General features: G+C 39.0%; 1 protein-coding gene across 20 annotated transcripts in view; it reads left to right on the forward strand.

The window, feature by feature from the left end:
- DTNA (dystrobrevin alpha) overlaps window positions 1–22,400 on the forward strand; it is a 319,437-nt gene that overhangs the window by 240,949 nt on the left and 56,088 nt on the right. For 7 of the 20 annotated variants that reach the window (XM_075062987.1, XM_075062988.1, XM_075062989.1 and 4 more), the window contains exons 8-13: window positions 982–1,148; window positions 3,415–3,539; window positions 9,092–9,172; window positions 11,409–11,498; window positions 19,872–19,949; window positions 20,633–20,725. In XM_075062987.1, coding sequence (XP_074919088.1) covers window positions 982–1,148; window positions 3,415–3,539; window positions 9,092–9,172; window positions 11,409–11,498; window positions 19,872–19,949; window positions 20,633–20,725 — 634 coding nt within the window. Of the gene's footprint in view, window positions 1–981; window positions 1,149–3,414; window positions 3,540–9,091; window positions 9,173–11,408; window positions 11,499–19,871; window positions 19,950–20,321; window positions 20,445–20,632; window positions 20,726–22,400 lie in introns of those variants that run through there. The other 13 variants (XM_075062995.1, XM_075062994.1, XM_075063001.1 and 10 more) reach the window with 5 other exon arrangements.

The following is a 22,400-nucleotide window of genomic DNA, read 5'->3' on the forward strand; positions in this document are numbered from 1 at the left end:
TCTGGAGGGACAAGGGTCGTTGTGTAGAGGATTTTCTGTTATTACTACCAGAGGTCATTGGGAAAATGTTGCCAGCTCATTTCCCCTCAAGTGCTCCCTCCCACCTGTCCATAGAGCATAACTGGAGCTTCAAAGGGGGAGGCATATATGTGTTCAGTTGCAGAAAAATATAGTATACATGCTGTACTGTGCAGAGACAGGCAGAGGCAATGGGAGTGCCAAATGGTGGGGGGAAAAACATAGCTCATAGAAGCATGAATAGTAAAAGATGCCATAAATCAGTCTAATATTCAAGGGCATTGCTTCCGGGTGACACAAATCCCCTTATTATATACTTTTGGTTGGAATGATGGACAAAATGGAGCCCATTCTTAGGGCCAGATTTTCAAACGTGGGTACCAAACATTGAGTGCTTAAATCCGTATCTAAATGTGATTATTTAACTACCATCATTGGTCATAGGTGATCAAAATAGGTATCTAGATGCCTTTACATAGATTTAGGCACCTAACTTTAGGCACCCATGTTTGAAAGTCTGACCTCTGACCCTTAGGCTCACCAACTCAACTGCTAATGATAACAATAAAAACCTTCACCTTTCCAGAATAGCAACCTATTAGAACAAGGTAGATTTCCTTCTAATTTAGTATGTGTTTCCTCTGTAATAAACTCAGTTTGCTTTGTAGTTTGAACACATTTCTTAGGCTGTAGGAAGAACAGTGCATGTTGCTTCAGAAGTGATAAAGGATTTGGAGTTGGGAATTAAGCAAGTGCAGTTTGTACCCTGGAAGAGACCCACAAAAGACTTGTGAAGTTTTCATATATATATTTTCCTCACCCTAAGACCATGAACGGCATATGATGTTGAAAATTACTGCAAACAAAGGAAAGATTCAGTCGCCATTTGGGGCTTCATTCTTAATCTTGTTCTTATTGTTTCTTTTGTTTGTTTTTTGTTTTTTAAATTTCTCTCCCCTACAGTCTTCCATCCTGTTGAATGTTCCTATTGCCACAGTGAGAGCATGATGGGATTTCGCTATCGGTGCCAGCAGTGTCACAATTACCAGCTCTGTCAGGACTGCTTCTGGAGGGGACATGCCAGTGGTTCCCATAGCAACCAGCACCAAATGAAAGAATACACATCGTGGGTAAGGGAAGGTTCATGCATTGCTACAGACTGTTTGAACTCCAGCAGTCAGAGAGAGAATCCCAAGGATGGAGTAGGAACCTTGGCCAATTCAGTCATTTTTCATTGCAAAATATAAAACTTTGGTGGCCAATTTAGATAAGTATGGAGAATCCACAACTGTGGTCCCTATTCACCATTAAGCTCTGAGACAAGAATTTCTTCTCTGAGAGTGGATTTCAGCAGTCTGACAGTTTAATACTGTGCTGGATGTCAGGACAGCTACAGGAGGGTCTTGGAATATAATGCTATTTTCACAGTAAGTTTTCCATTTTTGAAGGGCCCATAGTAAAATATTTGTTAGCCTTTCTCTCGCTTTCTCTGATTCATATGCTAATGATTACATGTAAATGAAATTATGGGGACTATTGAAGTATCATTCATCTGTCCATGAAATCTTTTTTTTTTTTGAGGAACTAATTTAAGTTTGTGTGTGTGCGCGCGCGCATGTGCGTGTTCAATATATATGTATTATGTTCCCATTATAATAGTATTTGAATATATTAACATAATTACATCCATAATAAATCATACAACCTATATTAAGTAACAAAAATAACCACCCACCTTTACATCATTTAAAAAAAAAAATCCACCACTTATACCCAGCTGGCACAAATGCTTCACCAAATAGTTAAGCCTAGTAAGCCTAGCAACTTCTCTCTGAAATCTGGAAAGGTGAAACAAATTTCCAGCAGAGGTCCCGTCACTAAGAACATGCCATCTTCAGAATTCAAATCTGGGGACCCTCAGCAGAGGCACTTTAGCTGATCTCAGATGTCACAGTGGTGCATTGCTGTACAGGGAGAGGAGTGGTATTTTAGGCAGAAGGGATGCAGACCACAGTGTGTGTGGATACGTGTTTGAACCTAAGTTTTCAGAACCATATTTAAAACAATTAAAACTCTGGTTCTGTAAAAGTAGCTGCCTGCCTGATGATGATGTTGCACAGAACAAGCAAGGGTTAACTATAAAAGAAATGCACTGTTTGATGATCAGTATGCCAGGCACATGGCTCTACTCTGCCTCACAATAGATCTAGGTGCACAAATGGCCTCTGGGCTCTCACTTTGTGGACATGGATGACTTGAGTTTAGATTCTGGATAGGAGAGTACGTGCCACCTGGCTCTTTTTCTCATCTCTTAACAAACAGTGTATTTGTAGAATGATAGGTCTTTCTTGCTGTAGGAAGTGTGCTGCAATGGTAGGGAAGGAATCTGGTGATTTCACTTGAAAGCTGTTTCAAAACCTTGCCAGACACAATAAAAAGCAACATATGAATACATGTCTAGTCGCCCCTGCCACCCAAATGCTTTTTACTTTCATACTGGAATATTTCAATTCAAATCTGAAATTTCCTTGCTACTGTGTACATGAGTGTTATTTCTTTCCAAGCAGATTTGATAACAGTGTCCTTAACACTGAGTCATAGAGAGGTTAACTGTCTTGGCCAAGGTCATGCAGGAAATCTGTTGCAGAACCTAGAACAAAACCCAGAACTCACAGCCCATTGCTACAACCACACCGCCATCCTTCCTTCACTTAGAATTAAGCTGTTATCTGGGGATTATTTCACTATAAAAGAGTTTCACTGTATATAATATGTCATTATGTTTATAAAAGCTGAAGATGTAGCTGCCGTAGTGCTTTAAAACTAGCATTACATTGTGTTGCCCTTTGAAGACTCGTGGGATCCCAGGATTCAAAGTTTAATGCCTATTGTTTACACAGTGAGAGCAGAGATGTTCAGTTTTTTGGGAAGCAATTAAAGCTTTTCAGTCTCTTCTTTTAGCTTTCTGTCTCCAAGTCCATGAAACTCCATCAGTATTGTATCTGAAATGTCATCTGCAGAGGCAGCAGCTTCTAAGGCAGACAAGAGAGAAGCTTTAGTTTAAAACATCTAAAGAATGAAGGAAGCTAGTGAAACACTATTGAGGAGGGAAGGGAAAGAATATAGTGCACTGGCTTGTATGCATGCCACTACCTTCGAAGAAACAGTTTTTCCCAGGGCCTGATCCAGAGCCACTGAAGACAATGGGAATCTTTCCATTAACCTAAATGGATTTTGGCTTATTGGACCCTTAAAGAAAGGCATAGAGTGAGGAAAAAGTTAAGAATATATGATTGTAAGTGGTAAGGTTTTGTTCTGCACTTCCTGTAGTTTCAATGTAGCAACCGTTTGCACCTTACTTATCCACATTACTTTTACCTTCCTTGTTCCTCCCAGAAATCACCTGCTAAGAAGCTAACTAATGCACTTAGCAAGTCTTTAAGCTGTGCTTCCAGCCGTGAACCTTTGCACCCGATGTTCCCTGACCAGCCTGAAAAACCTCTAAACCTGGCTCATATTGTGTAAGTATCTGTGTGCTGTAGAGAAAGTAACCTTTGTTCCAATTGACATGTACAGACTGTGTATCTCCGATTTCTCTGGAGGAAATGCATGATGACTGTTTCATGTCTCATGCAATGAATCAAGTGATAAGATTCAAGTAATGAATCAAGTGCTTTGTATAAAATCACAAGAAGGGGCTTTTTGTTAGCGTGAATTTACCTTGGTGGTCCAGGCCACATTTAAACTATTGAAAAAACATATGGATGATGTTGATACAGGTGACACAGATATGGGACACAGTCATAAGTGGGGAGAGAAGAGTGTGAAAGTATTTAAATTTTGTGTCGTTTTCTTGGCTTAATACATTTAGATTTATTCATGATTCGGCTCTCTGGATTTATTCTCAGGAGTCTCCAAACTTCAGCATAACACTGTATTGTCTTGAACTAAGGTGCCAGACAAGAGGTGAAATCCTGGCCATCTTGAAGTCAATGGCAAAGTTCTCAATGACTTAATGGAACCAGAATTTCACCCAAAGTCTTAAAACAATGCAGATGAATTTTCATCTTATTCTAATCTTGGATTATAGTTCATTGATCCTTTTTAATTTACTCTATACTGTAGTTTGTCTCTAAGTTTTCCCTTTCACTCTCTTTTTTTTATTTAAAGTTCATATAAACTAGTCATGCTTTCCTCCCTAGCAGTCAAAGAGCTCAAAGCAGAAAGAAGGCTAGATTTGGATACAATATGGAAATTGCCACTTCAGATGATATAGCATTCATTGAAGGGCCTTCATCATCTGTGCTAATAGTAGATCATATATTGCCATCTGGCTAGGTAACATTGGCTTCTCTGGTGACCTGTGCTTTCTTGGTCTCATGTGACCTAAAAGTGACACTCTTTCCCAGGAATTCAAAGCAAAACTAAAGTAACAACTGGAAAAAAGTTCCAAAGCAATTAGATGTTCTGAAATGATTTTAAAGATATTTATTGTAAAATACTTCTCATGAAAAGTGCTGCAATCATTCTAAAAAAAAAAAGTCAGTCTTTTAACCACCTCCATCATGCTGCTGACTGAAGCAACGGAGGCAAAAACCATAGAGGCTGTGGGAACCCTCTCTTAGCCTGCTTAGACATTTTAAAAATAAATCATGCTGATGTTATTCTTTGGGTGGTCATAATGGGAGTGGTCTCTCTTTTTTAAAATGTGAGATATCTCATACAGATGTTTAATTTTGTGTGATGGTTACAACTGATTATCTCTTAAAATAAATGTACTGCTTTATCGTAAGGATGGAATAGAGGCATATTGTACTAAGAAACAGAATTAGATGTATTTGCTCAGATACCATGGTGATCGGCATGGTATAAAAGCCAAGATACACAGATAGATAGATAATAATTTCACATGCAGAAACTGGGCATACTTCAGAGGGATAGAAGGAGATCATGAAAGTGAAATTAAAGCCTCTTCCTTATGCTGTCTAGAGTTTTTCATTGTGGGACATTAACACTGGCTCTAGTAGGTGAATCTGCCTGTATTCTTATATGAGAGACAAGGTAGATGAAGAGGTATCTTTTGTTGGACCAACTTCCAGCAACTTGGTCCAATAAAAGATATATTACCTTGCCTATCTTTGTCTCTCTCTTTTATCATGGGGCCAACATGGCTACAACAGCACTGCAAACAACTACAATGAAAAACTTTTTAAAATAATTCTAAAAAATTTATTTCAGCATGAGCTTTCGTGAGCTACAGCTCACTTCATCCGAAGAAGTGAGCTGTAGCTCACGAAAGCTCATGCTGAAATAAGTTTGTTAGTCTTTAAGGTGCCACAAGTACTCCTGTTCTTTTTGCGGATACAGACTAACACAGCTGCTACTCTGAAACTTAAAATAATTCTGTTTCACAGCATGATTGTAGTACCCTTCAGCAACACTGCGAATATATATTCTTAGATAGCAGATAACATGCTGCAGTCATAGTAAATACTGGATTATTATGAAGGAATTCAAACAAAGATAGGGAAGGGAAAGATACAGTAATTGAATAGAATCTGTTCCAAAATCTTCGCTGTAAAATTAGGACCTCATCTTCTTTCAAAATACATAGATATAATTTAGTGTGAATGATTAGAAGTATGAGAGACAATCTATTTTATTTTTATGGCACAGTTTCTCCTTATTGTTAGATTGAAAGCAATATAACTGTATTGAGTATAATGATACATGAATGAAAAACCTGCAAGTCATGGAAATAGCATGATCTACAAAGTATTTCACATAAATTAACTGAGAGGAAAGATATGCTACAGTAACTTATTGAGAATATCTTCTTACTGGCACGATTTTTATTTTTAAATGTAATGGAAGATAAAAGGTAACAAGAGAAACAGATCTGGGCAAGAATTCAAGCGAAGGGATTTTTTCCATATACATTTAATGGTAGACTTATATGACAAAGGAGTCCTCTGTTCTCAACAGTGCTACTTTAGATAAGGACAAAGATCTCCTGTATTGCTGTGATTTTTTAATTTTTTTTAAAGGTAGTAACCCTCTTTTTCATTGTTCACTTCTTACCTTGGAGTACACAGAGCCAAAGAGCTGTCTAATTTTTCAATGTTATGGGCCCAACTCAACATTTCTAATTAAAACTGCAATATAAGGCAAAACATATCAAATATACATGTCTGCAGACCATTCACAATGATGCAAGAAATAATAATGTGTGTGATGATAGTCCTAAAGGGGGACTCTCATGAGATTTAAGCTGATGTGGGGACTTTTTTGTGGTATTTTTGTCTACCCCAAACATAATTGCCAGCCAAAAAGCCCCAAATATAAAGAGATTCAATAGCATTACTAGCATCATGGTGACATCATCAAGTGCACTCAACAGTGGTCTGGCTTTGCTCCCACTGAGGTCAATGAGGCCAAAACTTTTGGAAATCTCATCCATAATTTTGTCATTTAGTGTGTTATACCATATATTACTCCTGGGGGCATTCTGTGCCAAAAAAATTTAAAAATTCTGCACACAATATTGTAAAATTCTGCAAATTTTATTTGTCAAAACAACATTACATAATCATGCCAGTTTCAATTATTTTGGTAATTTATTTCAAAATACCTGTCAACACGTATGTCTGTAACAAAGAGAGAGACACAAAAATTCCCCCAGGAGCAGAGTTAAAGAAACCCCTATGACAACCCAGTTCCTGTTTCTCTACCCCCTTCCCCCACCCCGAGAGCCCAATCAGGGGGCCAGACACCCACAACCCCTCTCCCCCAGAACCCAGCCATGAGGTCCCTGCAGCCCAGACACCTGCCCCCTCTCTCCTCAGAGCCTAGGGAGGCAGAGGGAGAAACAGCCTGATGCTGGGTCTCAGGCTTATATGAAGTTTCCTGCGCACCACTATCTCCTTCCCTCAGGGTGTGTGGGGAACTGCAGCTGCCGGGAATCCTCTAACTCCCTCCTCGCCCCCCGGCAGTGTCTTCTATGTCTGAGCTGGGCTCTGCCAGGTCCAGCAGCCCCAAGTGGCAGCCAACAGCACTGCAGCCAATTTCTATGGGGGCAAGGAAATTTCTGCAAAATTCTGCATTGGGCAGTGGTGCAAAATTCCCCCAAGAGTAATGTATATGGGTAGATAGGCTTGGCAGAATTTTATTTTTATAATATTAACTGAAAATACTGGTGTTTTATTTTTAAGCATTTTTTCTATTTTTATTCATTTACATTTTCACGGTTGGGGGAAATTAAAGGGGGAGACAACAATTATTTAATGAGAATAGATATGGAGATTCAAAAAGTTAAAGATTTGTAACCATTAAAACACAAATTCTCTACATCACATGTCAAAATAAACAAGGTAAATATCCTTAAATCAAACTCTAATAAGTTCTCAAGCAGCATACTTCTTACTTTGCCCATCTGTAAATTTCCATATTATAGATGGAATTTTTTTTGTTGGTTTGTGTGTATACAATAACATTGACATTTACCAACATTTCTAATTTAATCCTTCCAAGCCGATATATAAAGCTGTGTGAATATCTGATGTTTGTTTCTTTCCTTGCAGTACCAAAAAGTAAACAAAAAATGTTTGGGGTCAAATGAAACATTTTGTCCAACCCAAAATAAAATGTTCCTTTTTTTCCAGCTTTTTTATATTATTTTTTTTAATAAAATTTAAGTAAATTTCAAAATGAAAAGTCATTTCAAATCAAAAAATAAAAACATTTCTTTCTGAAAATGAAATGAAATGAAACTTTTTTTTCAGATTTTTTTGACATTTCAACGAATATGGCTTGTATTATTTTTTTTAGTATAAGACTGTTCCATGTTCATGGGTCAACCTCTATATACCCAGGAGGTTGTAAATTCCATAAACAGCTGCAGAGCTAAAAAATACGCATCCAAGATTAGAATTTGTCTTTGATTTTTCTAAAAGATCTGCTGTACACAGCTCTCTCACATCAAATATCCACTTTCTGTATTTAAACACACACACTATGTTAAAGCTGAACTTGAGAAAAGTGATGACAAATACTCAGCTGAGTGAGTCAGTAGCTTTAAGGAGCTCACCCTGGCAAAGCCTGAATTGGTTTCAATGCCAGTTTTCTTGATATGAGAATTGACAAAAAAACAATGGCCTGTTTTTATCCATATTCATTTCAAAATGCCATCTTCATTAATGGTCTCTTTTTTCAATTTCATTTTGGCTGCAAAAGAGATACCTGGTAAGTATTTTATTCTCTTTTAGTACATTTTTTTTTGGAGGGAAAGAAAAACTTGTAACAAATTTTATTACATCTTTATTGTTGATCACAGAATGTTTAGCAGATTTCAGCACCAAGTGTGTAATAATCTTTGAATAGTCCAGTGTTTTCATTGTCCAGATAAAAAATAAAATGCAGAACATATGTAAATCTCATGTAGCTGATATGAAATGCTAACTAATACCACTGTTCACTGGCACCATATAAATTTCCAGTTTAAAATTCCCAGGCAACTAGTATTTTACCAATTAAACAAACTGTAAAAAACAGAGAATTTTTTTTCTCTAATCTCAGTTTCAGTAACAATAGTAATTAAACAATATCAGGCAGAAAAGTCATTTTTTAAAGTTGACAGCATCCCTTTAAAATGATTACAGTACATTATTTTATAGTCTGAGATAGAGGTGGGGAGTTAAAGACTGTTGATAGAGGTTCACCATTTTTGTACTAATTATATTTTATGGGGCATTTCAGTGGACTTGGTAAAAATGCTGCATGCTAAATTATTTTGCCAGAGTAGGAAAAAGAATCAAACAAATTGTTCAAAATGTACCTCAGAACATAAAAACCTGATGTTCATTTATCTCTTGGTCCTGTTATGGCTTTTTATCCCCCATTTAAAAAAAAAAAACAAATAACTCTTTAGCTTGGAGCAATTAGTTATTTATAGCAGAAGATATTTGCTGTCAGTTTACCTTGAGCAAGAATATCATTAATCTCTATGTGGAAATACTGTTGCTGATGGTTTGTTAAATACAAATAAAATATGCTTAGCTATTTTGCCTTCTTTTAGGCCTCCCAGACCTGTAACCAGCATGAATGATACACTATTCTCTCACTCTGTTCCCTCAGGAAATACTTTCACAAACAGAAGGTGAGTCCTCATCCTTTGTTACTTAAAAACAACTCATGTGAATGGAAAATAAATCCCTGATTGTTAGGTTCTTTGCATTTTACTCAATGAAAATGTTAGTAGAACACTGTCTCAGAAATATTCCAACCTTTTGTTGACTGAGTTTCAGTTATTCAGATGGGAAGGACACATTTTAAATGAGTGCCCCTGAATTTGGGCACCCAGTTCCATGTTGGCATGCTTACGTGGGCACTTAGGATGCTACAATGCACGTTTGGGTGCCTAATTTTCATTGTAAGTGCTAAAAGGTAGAATTGGGCACCCTGATTTAGAAGCTGATGTCTCAGATCCTAAGTCATTAGGCAGTGTTGGGCAGGGAGTAGAATTTGGGATGTGAGGGTGTACATTGCGATAACAAGTTAATATACTAACTTGTTATCTTTGGGGATCTGAGTTAAAATTTCAGCCATGTCACTAATGGAAATGAGTTTGGTGTTCTAATTTAGATCCAGAAACTCTTTGGAGGATAACTAAAAGAAAAAGAACTCCTTGTATTTTTACTACAATGTATAATTAATCTAGGTAGCATTTCAAATTTTGCATGAGGCTTATAAAATTTGGTCAGGGTAGTTTTTATGTAATAGACTATATTTAGCATCCAAGGATATGTTTCTTATACCCAGTGTTCACTTGATATTAACTAGAGATGGAATTGAGTCGAGACCGTCAGGACCAAGCACTAAGGTGACCAGATGTCCTGATTTTATAGGGGATCCTGTAGTATTATACAGTCCCAATATTTGGGGGGGGGGGTTATATGGGCTCCTATTATCCCCCACCCCCATCCCAATTTTTCATACTTGCTATGTGGTCACACTAACAAGCAACCCTGAACTGAACTTGATTCATAAATTCATTTATAGTATTCACTGCAAAGCCTTGTAACACAGAATACCAAATGGAATAAACCTGCAGCTACATATTGATTCAGTCCCCCTATGGCCCAGAAATGTGGTTTAACCATTGGCACTATTCTGCAAGGCTTCTGATTGGCCCACTAATCCAGCCAATAGAGGGCAAGACCATGTTAAGTCACTTTTTGGAAAGATGTTGAGACATTCCTTCACCTGTTAAACAAATCAGAGATTCATTAAAGGCCACAACAAAGAAATGTCTTGAAATAAGGTGGTCCTATTCCCAGAGAAAAGGTGTATGTAACCCCATACACTGTTATATGCCCAAGCAGTCAAAATATGTTTGCAGCACCAATTACATAGTCTACAGAAAATACCTATAAGTAAATGGTCATAGTCAGGATACTGGAAAGAGAAGCACTCACTCTAATGGAGAAGGTAAGCATAGTGTAACCTTTGGCTGCATCTGACTGAATTGCTCTTGCTTTATGTTTCGGTGCATCAGAGACCTAAAATTCCCAACTATAATCTTGGTAACTTGGGTATTCATGGTTATTCTTTCAGGACTAAAGACAAAGCCATAGTACACCACACTGCAATATAGTCTCAAGAATAAAGATGTTTTCCTCCCCTAATAATTAACTTTTTGTTACCTATAAACTACCATTGTTACTGAAATGTATGCAGCCTCCAAGAAATCACAATGCTCAATCAGCAACACAGTGTCCTTACTGTTATAAGACAGGCACCCAGTAGATGGTTTTTAGTTACAATACTTACAGTGGTATTTATTGTGCTACATGTTTCATTTTACACAAATAATTACTGATACTTCTTTTTTGCTTTAGTTTCAATTCAAGTCATTGTCTTTAATTATCAGGATCAAATGAAGGTACATTTCTGGCACTTTAGAATTCCTTTTCTCCTGGAGGAAGGGAGTGTCCTTTGCACATGAAATCAGGACTTATCAATGGAAAATGCCCTGCGGGACATGAGGAATTTTAAAAGCCAGAGCTCTAGATAGACAGACCTTCTGGTAGGTGGGTAATATGGCATCTCCGTTATGAAATGTTCTTGTGATGCCATGGACATTCCTGGTTATTTTAGAATTAACAGTGCCCTGAAATGTAAAATAATATCTCATATTAATCCTCTTGTAACTTTTTGAATTGCAACTTGTTCTAATTATTTTTGTTTTCAACCCTAATTCACTTTTATTTTGTTTAAAAAACAGTGTTCTATCTAAAATGGTTGTGAATTGAACACACTGAATCCACTGTCAGCATGCTACTCTGTGTATTTGCGTAGGATATTAACAAGGTTTCATTGTTTGAATTATTCAGGTTACTTGAGGGTATAAATGTAGCCAGTCCTGTAGCTGATGAGCATTCTCTTATAAAGCTGTATGTAAATCAGCTTCACAACAATTCACGGTCAGTATGAGAACACTAAACCACTAATCGCTGTAGTTCAGTAGCTGATGCACTAAATCATTGGTAATTCTGCTAAATTGCTAAAGATATTCTTAGAGGAGGATCCTGTAGGGATAACGGACTTACGTGGTTTTAATTAGACTTTGATTAAACTTCACACTGGCCTTAGACTTCGCAAAGCTTTCTTGCCATTGCACAGCACAAATCTTTCAAATGTTTTAATAAATCTAAATAGGAATATGTACTAGACATGTTTTTTGTTCAGATAGACCTGTACACCTTTAAATTTCCATCTTCATTATGTACCGCTGGTTTTTCACACTCAACAGGAGCCTGAAAGAGAAACATATAACAGCTTGAAAACCATCCCAAAATTCACAATGATCCTGTTCTTCCTCTTCAAGGGTTTTTGCTGCTGGTGAGCACTTTGGATCAAGTCCACAATACCCCTTTCTCCTCCCTCCCCCATTGCACCAAACAGGAACACTTTTTGGGTTCCTTGCCAAATTGGTCCACAAAGGGCGTGGTCCACAAAGGGCGTGATCCAAATCCTAATGAAGTCAATGGGAGTCTTTCCACTAAAGTCACTGAGCTTTGGATCAGGCCCAGGTGCTTGATCACCACACCCTTCTTAACCATTCCCTCTCATTTTAACCATCTGAATGAGGCTTTGTTTCATTTGGTACAAAAGAAGGAAGTGGTGCAGCTGGTGCTGGTGGTGCAGTCTCCCAAGTTGTTTTCTGTGGAGTATAGTCACCTCTCTTATTTTCTGAATCAGTCCTTGAGCATCAGCTATTCTTCAGGGAGACAGCATTTGTGCTAAGATGCTGCTTTTCTGAATACCAATCAAAATTGTACAAACTCACCATTGAATCCTTTAGTTGATCATAATAACCCTAAAAGCTATCCTGGCTGTGTTTTTCCACAGGGTACAATTTGCGGTCACTTTAATGTGTTTTGTGGTCTGGTTCAGACAGTTTGGTAACTTTGAAGAAAGATTTTCACACAAATAGATCATTTTTACAAAAGGCAATTTACATTGTCAGTCATTTTCAGTATTCCCTTTGCAATTGTTTCAAATATTTGTATTAGTATGCAAGCATTCTCCTTCATAACCAGCTTCTCAGTTTGCTCCATCCACCAGTGCATCAAGAGTCTTGAGTGCATGATATCAAAGTCCTTTGCTTATGGAAATGAATGTGGCATCATACATTCATCACTGTCATCATAATTGCTGGATTAAATGAGATAGAGAAAATGCACTGGGAAGGAGCAAACCTTTGTTAAAGAAAAATTATGAAGAACATCTGAAAGATAAAATGAATATTTTTCATTGTCTGCTATTTGAGATGGGATCAAGCCATGAAGTTTGGATTCATAATCAAGCTTTCCCAACATTCAGAGGTGTTCAGATTCAGGTTTTTGATTCAACCTATTTTCACCTGATCTGTTTGTTAGTTTCTCTAAGCCACCCCAGAACAAAAGCCCCTCTTAGATTTCACTGCTTCTGCTTGTTCATTTAAACTGTCCTAGTTTGGGCCACAATGGCCAGGTGAGAGCAACAGCTGGAGGAGGCCTGATGCGAGCTGTGAAATCTGTCATAAGAGACACAAGATACATTTTATAGCTACAAATGGCACCACTGGGGGTATCAAAAATAAACTGCTCAGCTAATCTTTTTACTCTTCTTTGTGTAGTGCACAAGCCACATTCAAATACCATATTTTAAAACAGGGAACAAATAACCAAGCACACATCTGTGACCATCTGATATAAACATAGTCATTAGTTGTGCTGCCAACTTACAAATAATTAAAACCACGAGTCCTATATTTTCCTTGCTTGGCTAACATTCTTTCTTTGTGATCTGGGGCTACTTGGAGGGCTGCAAAACAATTTAGTGGCTTCACTTGTAGTGCAGTAATCAGGGAAATGTTAATGTACAGTGGGAAATATCCATATAAACTCAATGAACCGAATATCTGACCTAGAGTAGAGTAAAAATAAGTAAATTGGGCATTACAGAATCTGTTGGCCAATTCAGGGTGGATAACTTTAAACACTGCTTCAACTTAATTAAAATCTATTTTTTTCCTTTGGGTAGCTCTGCACTCTATCTGTGGTCTATTGGTGCTGATCCAAGGTGTTCAGATACCCTGGTGGGGGGTGCAATAGCTCTCTCTTGCTCGTTCTTTCTCTGTATGTATCTGTTTCCCTGGAATTATCAATGTACAGGGCTTGGGGAAGGGGCAAGTACCAGAATGATTAACTACATTTTTTTCCCCCCAGTAAGTTGTTCCTTGGTTAAAAAACTAGGACTGGAGTGAATGGAAGCTAATCAACACATCAAGATTAACTTTAAATTGGCTGCAAATATGTGTCAGACTAAAACTTGTCCTGGTGATATCAGTTGCCCGAATCCTGTGTGAAGTCACAGGGTAATTACTGTTGAGTCATAGTGGCAGGTACCTCTTGTTAACTCCAAACAGGATATAAAAGGTGTTGGATAGTCTCTCGGCAGATGAGGTCAAGTACAGACATGTGCAAGCACACACGAAGGTTAGGCTAAGGTATATTGGCTACAGGTGATGTCTGAGTTACCTTGTTTTGGAGGTCTGGTCACTTGAACTATATACAGTCTTTATATATTCTGTTCAGCACAGGGTAGGAATCCTTTTTCAAATTCTCTGGTCAAATTGGCCAGCAATCAGCCTGCTGATGGAGAGGTTTGTAAATTCTGATTGTGTATATAGCTAAATACAACCTAAAAATGGTGCCATCTGTGTAGATGTGAGATCATTTAGCAAGTTACTTCTGCTCAGAATTAGAGGTTTTATGCCCTCCTTTTGGTGGAAAATCATTCTTTGGTAATTCATTTTCCTCTCTTAGCAAACTCTGTTTTTGTATTCAGTGTTCTTAGCTATACTGTATAACGTACGGTATGCTGGAGTTCTCAAGTACATGTATATATTTACTGGAAATACAGTACTTAATAATTTCACAACTTCCATTGTTGCTCCTGCTTCTTCACACTGATACACTCTGTGCTGCCTCTTTTCTACTAAATTTATATGAGCAAATTCGGAGAGTTGAAGTGTGTGGATGTGTGACTGTATTTACAGACTGTGTACTAAGATATATATGCTAGATAAATACAGATCCTAGATGTCCTCTCATCTCTCTCAATAGATGTATAGATGAGAGGCTATCTAGGTCCTATATTTGTCTAGCATATGCAGAACAGAACACAGTATTTCCAAGATGAATGGAAAGCGATAAAAAGATTGTAGTGTACTGTATTGTTTGATAAAACATATATGATTAAGTAATAAGGGAGGAGACACAACTAATTTGAAATCTAGCAAATTTAAAAAGATTTAGAAGTTTGGTTTCCTTTTACCCTTGAGTTCCACAGCCATTATTTGTGATTTTGCAATTACATTTACTTCTTTTTATAATGTTTTTCTCTTCCCATGTAAAAGCCTCACATATGTGGGAAACTGACTAACCATAGGCCTTCTTCTGCAAATCCTTAAACACATGAGTAACTTCACTCTTGCAAATATGCACATTTTCAGTGTGTCTTTGTGTTTTCAGGACCAGAAGTGGCTCTATGTATTTTGCCACCCCAAGCAAGGCAATAAGGCGGCTTTCGGTCGCGCGCCTGCAGGAAGTCCGCCGGTAACGTGGTTACGGCGGCATGCGTGCAGGAGGTCAGCATACCCGCTGCTGAATTGCCGCCGAAGCTGCGGGACTGGCGGACCTCTTGCAGGCAAGTCGCTGAAGGCAGCCTGACTGCCACCCTCACGGCAACTGGCAGGGCACCCCTCGCGGCTTGCCGCCTCAGGCATGCACCTGGTGCCTGGAGCTGCCCCTGTGCAGGACCAGGCACTGACTGACTATAAACAAAGGGCCAGGGTCTCACCCTATCTTTTGTCCACTTTGCACTGAGTAAGAAGGGGCACAAAGTGGCAGAATCTGGCCCTAATTGGCCAGCTGAGAATTCTGCTGGGATAGGGGAGCTCTTAGCTAGTATAAAATGACAAAACTTGTTCTTCTGCCAGTTGTGTCTCCCGATTCTATTGTAGTCAGAAGGGGATGTATTGGAGGTGAAGTGGAGTTCACCTGCACTTTGCCTATCTGAACTGATATAAGGTCCCTTGAAGACCATAATAGGTGGGGTAAGTTAGCACTTTGCCACTTGTGAAAGTATCCCCCACAGCCTTTAAATCTACTTACCCATTTTGCACATGGAAAAATAGGAGACACCTATTTTATGTCTGTGAATCTCACGTCTGGCTCATGAATCATGTAGCTGGGCATCTGTCTGCCCAATTTCCCTGTGAAAAATGGGTGTAGGCTCACCTTTGTAGACAGAATCAGTTGTGCACCCAATAGTGTACTCAAAATTAGAAGCTGAAGCTGAAAGTTCAGCCCTAAAAGACTCTTTTGGGGGGCTGTGTGGTGCTTTTTAACACATTATACTTCTATATGAATGATAATCTGAATAAGAAAGTCTTCTGTGGACCCTCTAGCAAGCCCTGGGACAGGGAGGACATCAAGGGTGGGGCTGCAGCATGTAGCGTTGCAGAGATTTTGGTCAGTGCTGTGGTCCATAGGCAGAGAGAGGCAGGCTACTGTAACTTAGACAAACTTCCTTCAGGGGAGTGTAAGTTGCACTGGAGGCTTCTCCAGCCCCTGGAGCAGTCTAGTATTGGGAGAGCACAAAGATGGCTTAAAACAAAAAATTGGAGATATACCTATCTCCTAGAACTGGAAGGGACCTTGAAAGGTCATTAGTCCAGCCCCCTGCCTTCACTAGCAGGCCCAAGTACTGATTTTTACCCCCAATCCCTAACTGGCCTCCTCAAGGATTAAGCTTACAACCCTGGGTTTAGCAGGCCAATGCTCAAACCACTGAGATGTCCCTCCCCCCAGGCTGCAAGTTTTGTGCTGCCTTTCTTAGTGACGAAGCACAGAATCTCACCACTGAGGGGTGTTTAACCGGTGTTTCAAACCATGTTATCTACTTGATTTTAAAAGGTATCTTTTTGTCATCTAGACAGAGCCAGTGCACAGAGAAATCATGTCATCATGTCATGGCTAAAAATCCCCCAGGGCAGTAGGTCACTAGAATTTTGCAAGGCTGATCTATTGGTTTGCTTTGCCCAGGGCTACTCCCATCAGGAGGGTAAAAAGAGAGGGTCAGGGACTTTTCTAGCAATATCAGTTACTGCCATTTCGGATGTTCTGCAAAAGTGGGTGGAAGTTTGCTTTTGTAGGCAGAATCAGTTGTCCACCCACTAGTGGGCACTCAGAACTGGAAGCTGGAGCTGAAAATTTGGTCCTAAAAGATTCACTTCAGATGTTCTACCACGTGTTTCTAATAAAAATAATAATTACAATTAGCTGCCATCTTTCAGAACCTCAGGAGGAGAATTTTTTCTTGTTCTTTCCTTTGTTATATAATGTTCATTGGTGTGTTTTAGTGCCAGCACCTGCCTGTTGTATAGTCATTTTGGAACAGTATTGCTCATTGTCATTGTTTTGATGCTGCTTTTCTTACATCTGACTCAGTGAACAGTAAAACCCTTAAGGTGCAGTTCTGTCTCCAGTTAAGTCAATGAAAGTTTTGCTGTTGACTTCAGTGGAACCAGAATTTCATCCTTAATTTTCTCAGATATCTAGTTTAAAAAGAGTTGGTATGAAGGGCAGAGCTAGAACAAATATGTATTTTTGTCAAGATGACCGGCAAAGTGGGTGGCAGAAAAGTTGGTGAAAGCAGAGAGTTTAGTTTTCCGTAATAGATGAATGCTTCGTCTTTTGAGTTATTGAGTGGTTTGCTACCATTTCTGTCCTTTTTAATGCATTTTTTTCTTCCATAACTGGAAATGAAATGCAGTAAAAATTGTAGCCTTCCAGGGTTTATCTGGAATTTTGGTCAAAACTATATTACAAAACAGAATTATTAGACCCGTAGATGAACATGATTTGGGGAGGAGTCAACACTGCTTTTGTAAAGGGAAACCATGCCTCACCTGTCGATCAGAAATCTTTGAGAGGGTCAACAAACATGTGGACCAGGGTGAGCCAGCGGGTCTAGTATATTTGGACTTTCAGAAAGCCTTTGACAAGGTCCCTTACCAAAGGCTCTTAAGCAAACTAAGCAGTCATGGAATAAGAGGGAAGGTCCTCTTATGGATCAGTAACTGGTTAAAAGACAGGAAGCAATGGCTAGGAATACATGGTCAGTTTTCAGGATGGAGAGAAATAATGGATCTGTACAACATATTCATAAATGATCCGTAAAAGAGGCAAATGGTGAGGTGGCAAACTTTGCAGATGATACAAAATTACTCAAGATAGTTAAGTCCAAAGCAAACTGCGAAGAGTTACAAAAAGATCTCACAAAACTAGTTGACTGTGCAACAAAATGGCAGATGAAATTCAATGTACATAAATGCAAAGTAATGCACATACAAAATGATGGGGTCTAAATTAGTTGTTACCACTCTATAAAAAATTTTTTGAGTCATTGTGAATAGTTCTCTGAAAACATCAACTCAATATGCAGCAGCAGTCCAAAAAAAAAAAGGGAGAGAGGGATAACAAAATATTGGGAACCATTAGGAAAGGGATAGATAATAAGAACAGGGACAGAAAAGGGCAACAAAAATGATTAAGGGTATGGAACAGCTTCCGTATGAGGAGGGATTGAAAAGACTGGGAGTATTCAGCTTGGAAAAGAGACGACTAAGGAGGGATGTGATAGAGCTTTATCAAATCATACGTGAGGTGGAGAAAGTGAGAAAGGAAGTGTTTCTCAAGAACAAGCAGTCACCCAACAAAACTAATAGGGAGCAGATTTAAAACAAACAAAAGGAAGTACTTCACACAACGCACAGTCAGCCTGTGGAACTTGTTGCCAGGGGATATTGTGAAGGCCAAAACTATAACTGGATTCAAAAATTAATTAGATAAGTTCATGGAGGATAGCTCTTAGCCAACATGGTCAGGGATGCAACCATATTCTCTGGATGTCTCCAAGCCTGACTGCCAGATGCAGGGGATGGATCACTTGATGATTGCCTTCTTCTGTTCATTCCCTTTGAAGCATCTGGCATTGGCAACTGTCAGAAGACAGGATACTGGGATAAATGGACTGGTCTGACCCAGTGTGGCCGTTCTTATGTTAGTTCTTTATAAATACCGCAATGGGGATTGTGTAAAAACATCAGTAAATAGCAAACAGTTTTCCTACTGTGCACAAATGACTTGATCTAGATCCCATTCAGACTGTCATAAAGCAATGAAGTTAGGGTCCGTGGGGCCACTCCTTCATTGTAATCCTTTGAAAACACTATTGATGAATGATGACTTAAACTTGCATATGGGAGTTGCTAGAGTGGTGGCAGAGTGGGATAAGACTAACCTCAGGGAATGATTAATTTGTCATACAGTTGATATTTTTACTCTCCAGGTCATCAGAACTTTGTCAACTCAGATGTACCACATGCAGCTGACCCTTTGAGTAGCATTGCTGTTGCTCTTGGAGAAATCCCTGCAGTGCACTGCTCATACACAGACACAGACAGTCTTTGGTCAGAAGATTCCTGAATGTCAGCAGCCAGACCCCAAAGAAGATTGGTGACTGATTAAAATGGAGAGAGAAATGAAATAACTTTCACAAAAAAAATGCAACAGAGTGAGAGATGAACTAAGATGTAAATCTCTCCATTTTTATCCAGTATCTTCTCTTCTTCCCCCATCACTCAAGTATTGCAGCATCAGGAAATTACTGTGACCCTTTAAATATTTAAACCTAAAAAGAAAGCATGACTGACAAATGGATTATAATGAAAAATAACAAATATATTTGAGGGCATAAAAAGAACATAGTATTCCTAAAAAATTAAATTGGAGCTACCCCACGGAAGGACAGATTCAGTTAGATGTAGACACTTCCTTGGCTACTTCCACCTTGAGATCCACATATAATACTTTTGGGAGTGGGACTATGCCCAGAATCTCAGGGTTTACTGACTTGGGGAGGTGCATGTCTCCACCATATGCTCCACATTTTTCCTCGCTTGATGTAATGGCTTGGTATGTTAGGATTCAGCATCACGAATGTAGCTCAAACTTCACCTGAAACTACAATAACCTCCAAACAGCCATTTTTGATTGAAGCTTGTTTTGTTAGGTTCTTCCCTTGCTGTAGGTATTATAGTTTAGAGGGGGAAGAACCTCAACAAACTTCTGGCTTTTGGTTCAGCTCAAGGCTCTTAAATGAATTTCCCTGAACTCTCTTCTGTAATGAACTGCAGTCATCATTGTTTACCCTCTTCATAGTTTTCCTGTCTTATTAACTAGCTCTCCTTACAAGAATAATGAAGTAGAGCAGAACAAATTGCTGGCTAGGGCTGCTCCAGCTTTCTTGAAAGGCAAAGGGTAAGTTAGAGAGTATGTTGGTAGCTTGCACTAACACAACTACCAAAAAAACTTCTGTATTTCCCCCATTTTTTTAATCTATACACTTTTTTTCGCAAGAAAATTACAATATCTCTAGAACCTAACTAACCCACTGAACTAAGTAGGCTTTGTTTAAATGCATATATTTATATACCTGTTATCTTGATCAGATACTTTCAAATATACCTACTCTTGATTTCAATCTGTTAATCATACGTGTGCGTGTGTGGATATACTACATAAATTATTTTTACTTTCCATATAATGTATATTACATATATACTACCTATAATATATTAAAATTGGCAAACTTCATAATCTGTAGTATCTTTAAAGTAATTTTCTTTATAGGACTAACACATGGTATGATCTTGCCTGGTGCTGAAGCTCCTTCAGCTCCCATTGACTTCAATAGGAGTTGAAGGTGTTTGCATATTTTAGAAGGTTCCCCTCATCTTGCAGGATCAGTTGCCTAATCAAGTTGAATTGTACCATTTTGAACAACTAGAGTAAATAAAAATGTCAACACTTTAGTTTTTTCTAAGAACTTTTATTGCTCATTCTTAAATCCCCATTTTACAGTCTTACTTGCTCCTGCTTTTTCTGTTTATTTCTCTCTGTCTGTCCGGATCACACCCTTTTTCCCCCCAACCCTGTTTCAGGTTACAGTACAGCCTCGATGTTGCAGACAGGCTGGCCGATGAACATGTACTCATCGGGTTGTATGTCAACATGCTCCAGAGCAACCCCTCACGGTTAGTGCAGGTTTGGCACCTTTGGGGGTTCTTTAGCAGAGGGACATTGATCTGCTTAAATTAAATCACAGCCCAATGCACTTAGTATTTTCTAACCGCTTTAGCGGAAGCAGATACTTTAAAACATTAATCCAAAGAGTGGATATTTGTGCTTTCAAGACATAACTCCTCCCTGTGCTCGAGGGTCATGGAATTGCTAACGTTCTTTCTAGGAATGTTAAATAGCAAAGTACTGTAAATAATTGCTTGGCTAAAAATAACCATGCGTACTGGTTTGTGAAACTATTTAGTAGTCAGTACTGTACTTGTTGATGATACATAAACTTATCCACACGAGTGATTTAGAAGCTTTCTCCTTTCAAGGAATTAATTTTTGTGGTGGGATATAATGTGCAGTTCCCGTTTATTGTGTAAGTGAGAAAAGGTGGTGGTACAGTCAAAAATAGGAAATGGCTTACTAGCCCATCTGTAGAGGAGGAGCATTGTTTCAGTTGTCAGTTTGTATGTAACTCAGCCATTCTTCTTAAATCTGGCTGTCTTCTGCCATGTCTAAGCCTGTGTCTATATACTTTTGCCATTATCTCTAACTCAGAGCAAAGTATGGCCAGTTTTGAAGCAAGTAAGTTGCATATAGCTCTTTTCTTCTGCCTGACTAAACATTTAACACTATGTCCTCCCAAAAATATCTGCTGCCATCAGGTTGGAATGGTAGCCTCAACGCAGGCCAGACTAGGTTGGAGAAAAGCCTGCCTGCTGTGCGGTGGCAAGGAAACTTTCATCCCTGCAACTCCACACCAGAAAGATGGGGAGGAGTGCAAATAATTATAGATTCTTCTTTGAGTGCTGGTCCCTGTTTGTATTCCACATATGTGTGCACTTGTGCACCATATGCCCGAGACTGGAAATTCTTGCAAGTAGTGTCTGTCTGCACCTGCCCCCTGGATCTCCTCATGCTCAGTGCCAACAGTGTCTCCACGAAGTACACTGTTCGTTGCTCTTTCCACCTCGTACCCAAGAGCATCGAGGGAAAGGGCTCTACTTCAAGTATTTCATAGTTCCCCCCCAAAAAAGGGGAAGATGAAGGCCCATTCTCAACCTATGTCAGCTAAATATTTTTATTCACAAATTAAAATTCTGCAAGTTACACTGGCATCAGTAATTCCCTCCTTAGAAAAAGACATGTTTCACAGCTCTTGTCATTAAAAAAAGCTTACTTTCATGTGGACATTCACCCACCCCACAGATGGTTCCTCAAATTTCTGCTGGGACAAGAATACTATCAGTTCAGGGTACCCTATTTGGGCTGGCAGCAGCATCCAGGGTCTTCATGAAGATCTTCTCATGTGTGCTGTTAACACTGAGACAAAATGGCTACACCGTCTTCAGATACTTTACTCGCATACTTTACCACTGTGTGTGTGCAGAATTCATGTGCCCTGCTGATTTCTTTGCTTCCTCGCAGAAAAAGACTTTCTGAAGGGGAAGTAAAGGGGAGACTCAAGCAGTCACCCACTCCTCCCCAGCAATGTGGATGCTTCATTTTGGGGATCTGGAGAAGCTGGCAAAGAGATAAATCACTGCAGGGAGAGGTGCAGCGGGGAAGGCAGGACTGGGGATGCCCCAGCCCGTATCTCCTACTCTGTGCTAGGCTCATCTGCTAGTCCTGTTTGGGCTG

This window comes from Chelonoidis abingdonii, chromosome 2 (genome assembly GCF_003597395.2).
Source record: "Chelonoidis abingdonii isolate Lonesome George chromosome 2, CheloAbing_2.0, whole genome shotgun sequence".
NCBI lineage: Eukaryota > Metazoa > Chordata > Testudines > Testudinidae > Chelonoidis > Chelonoidis abingdonii.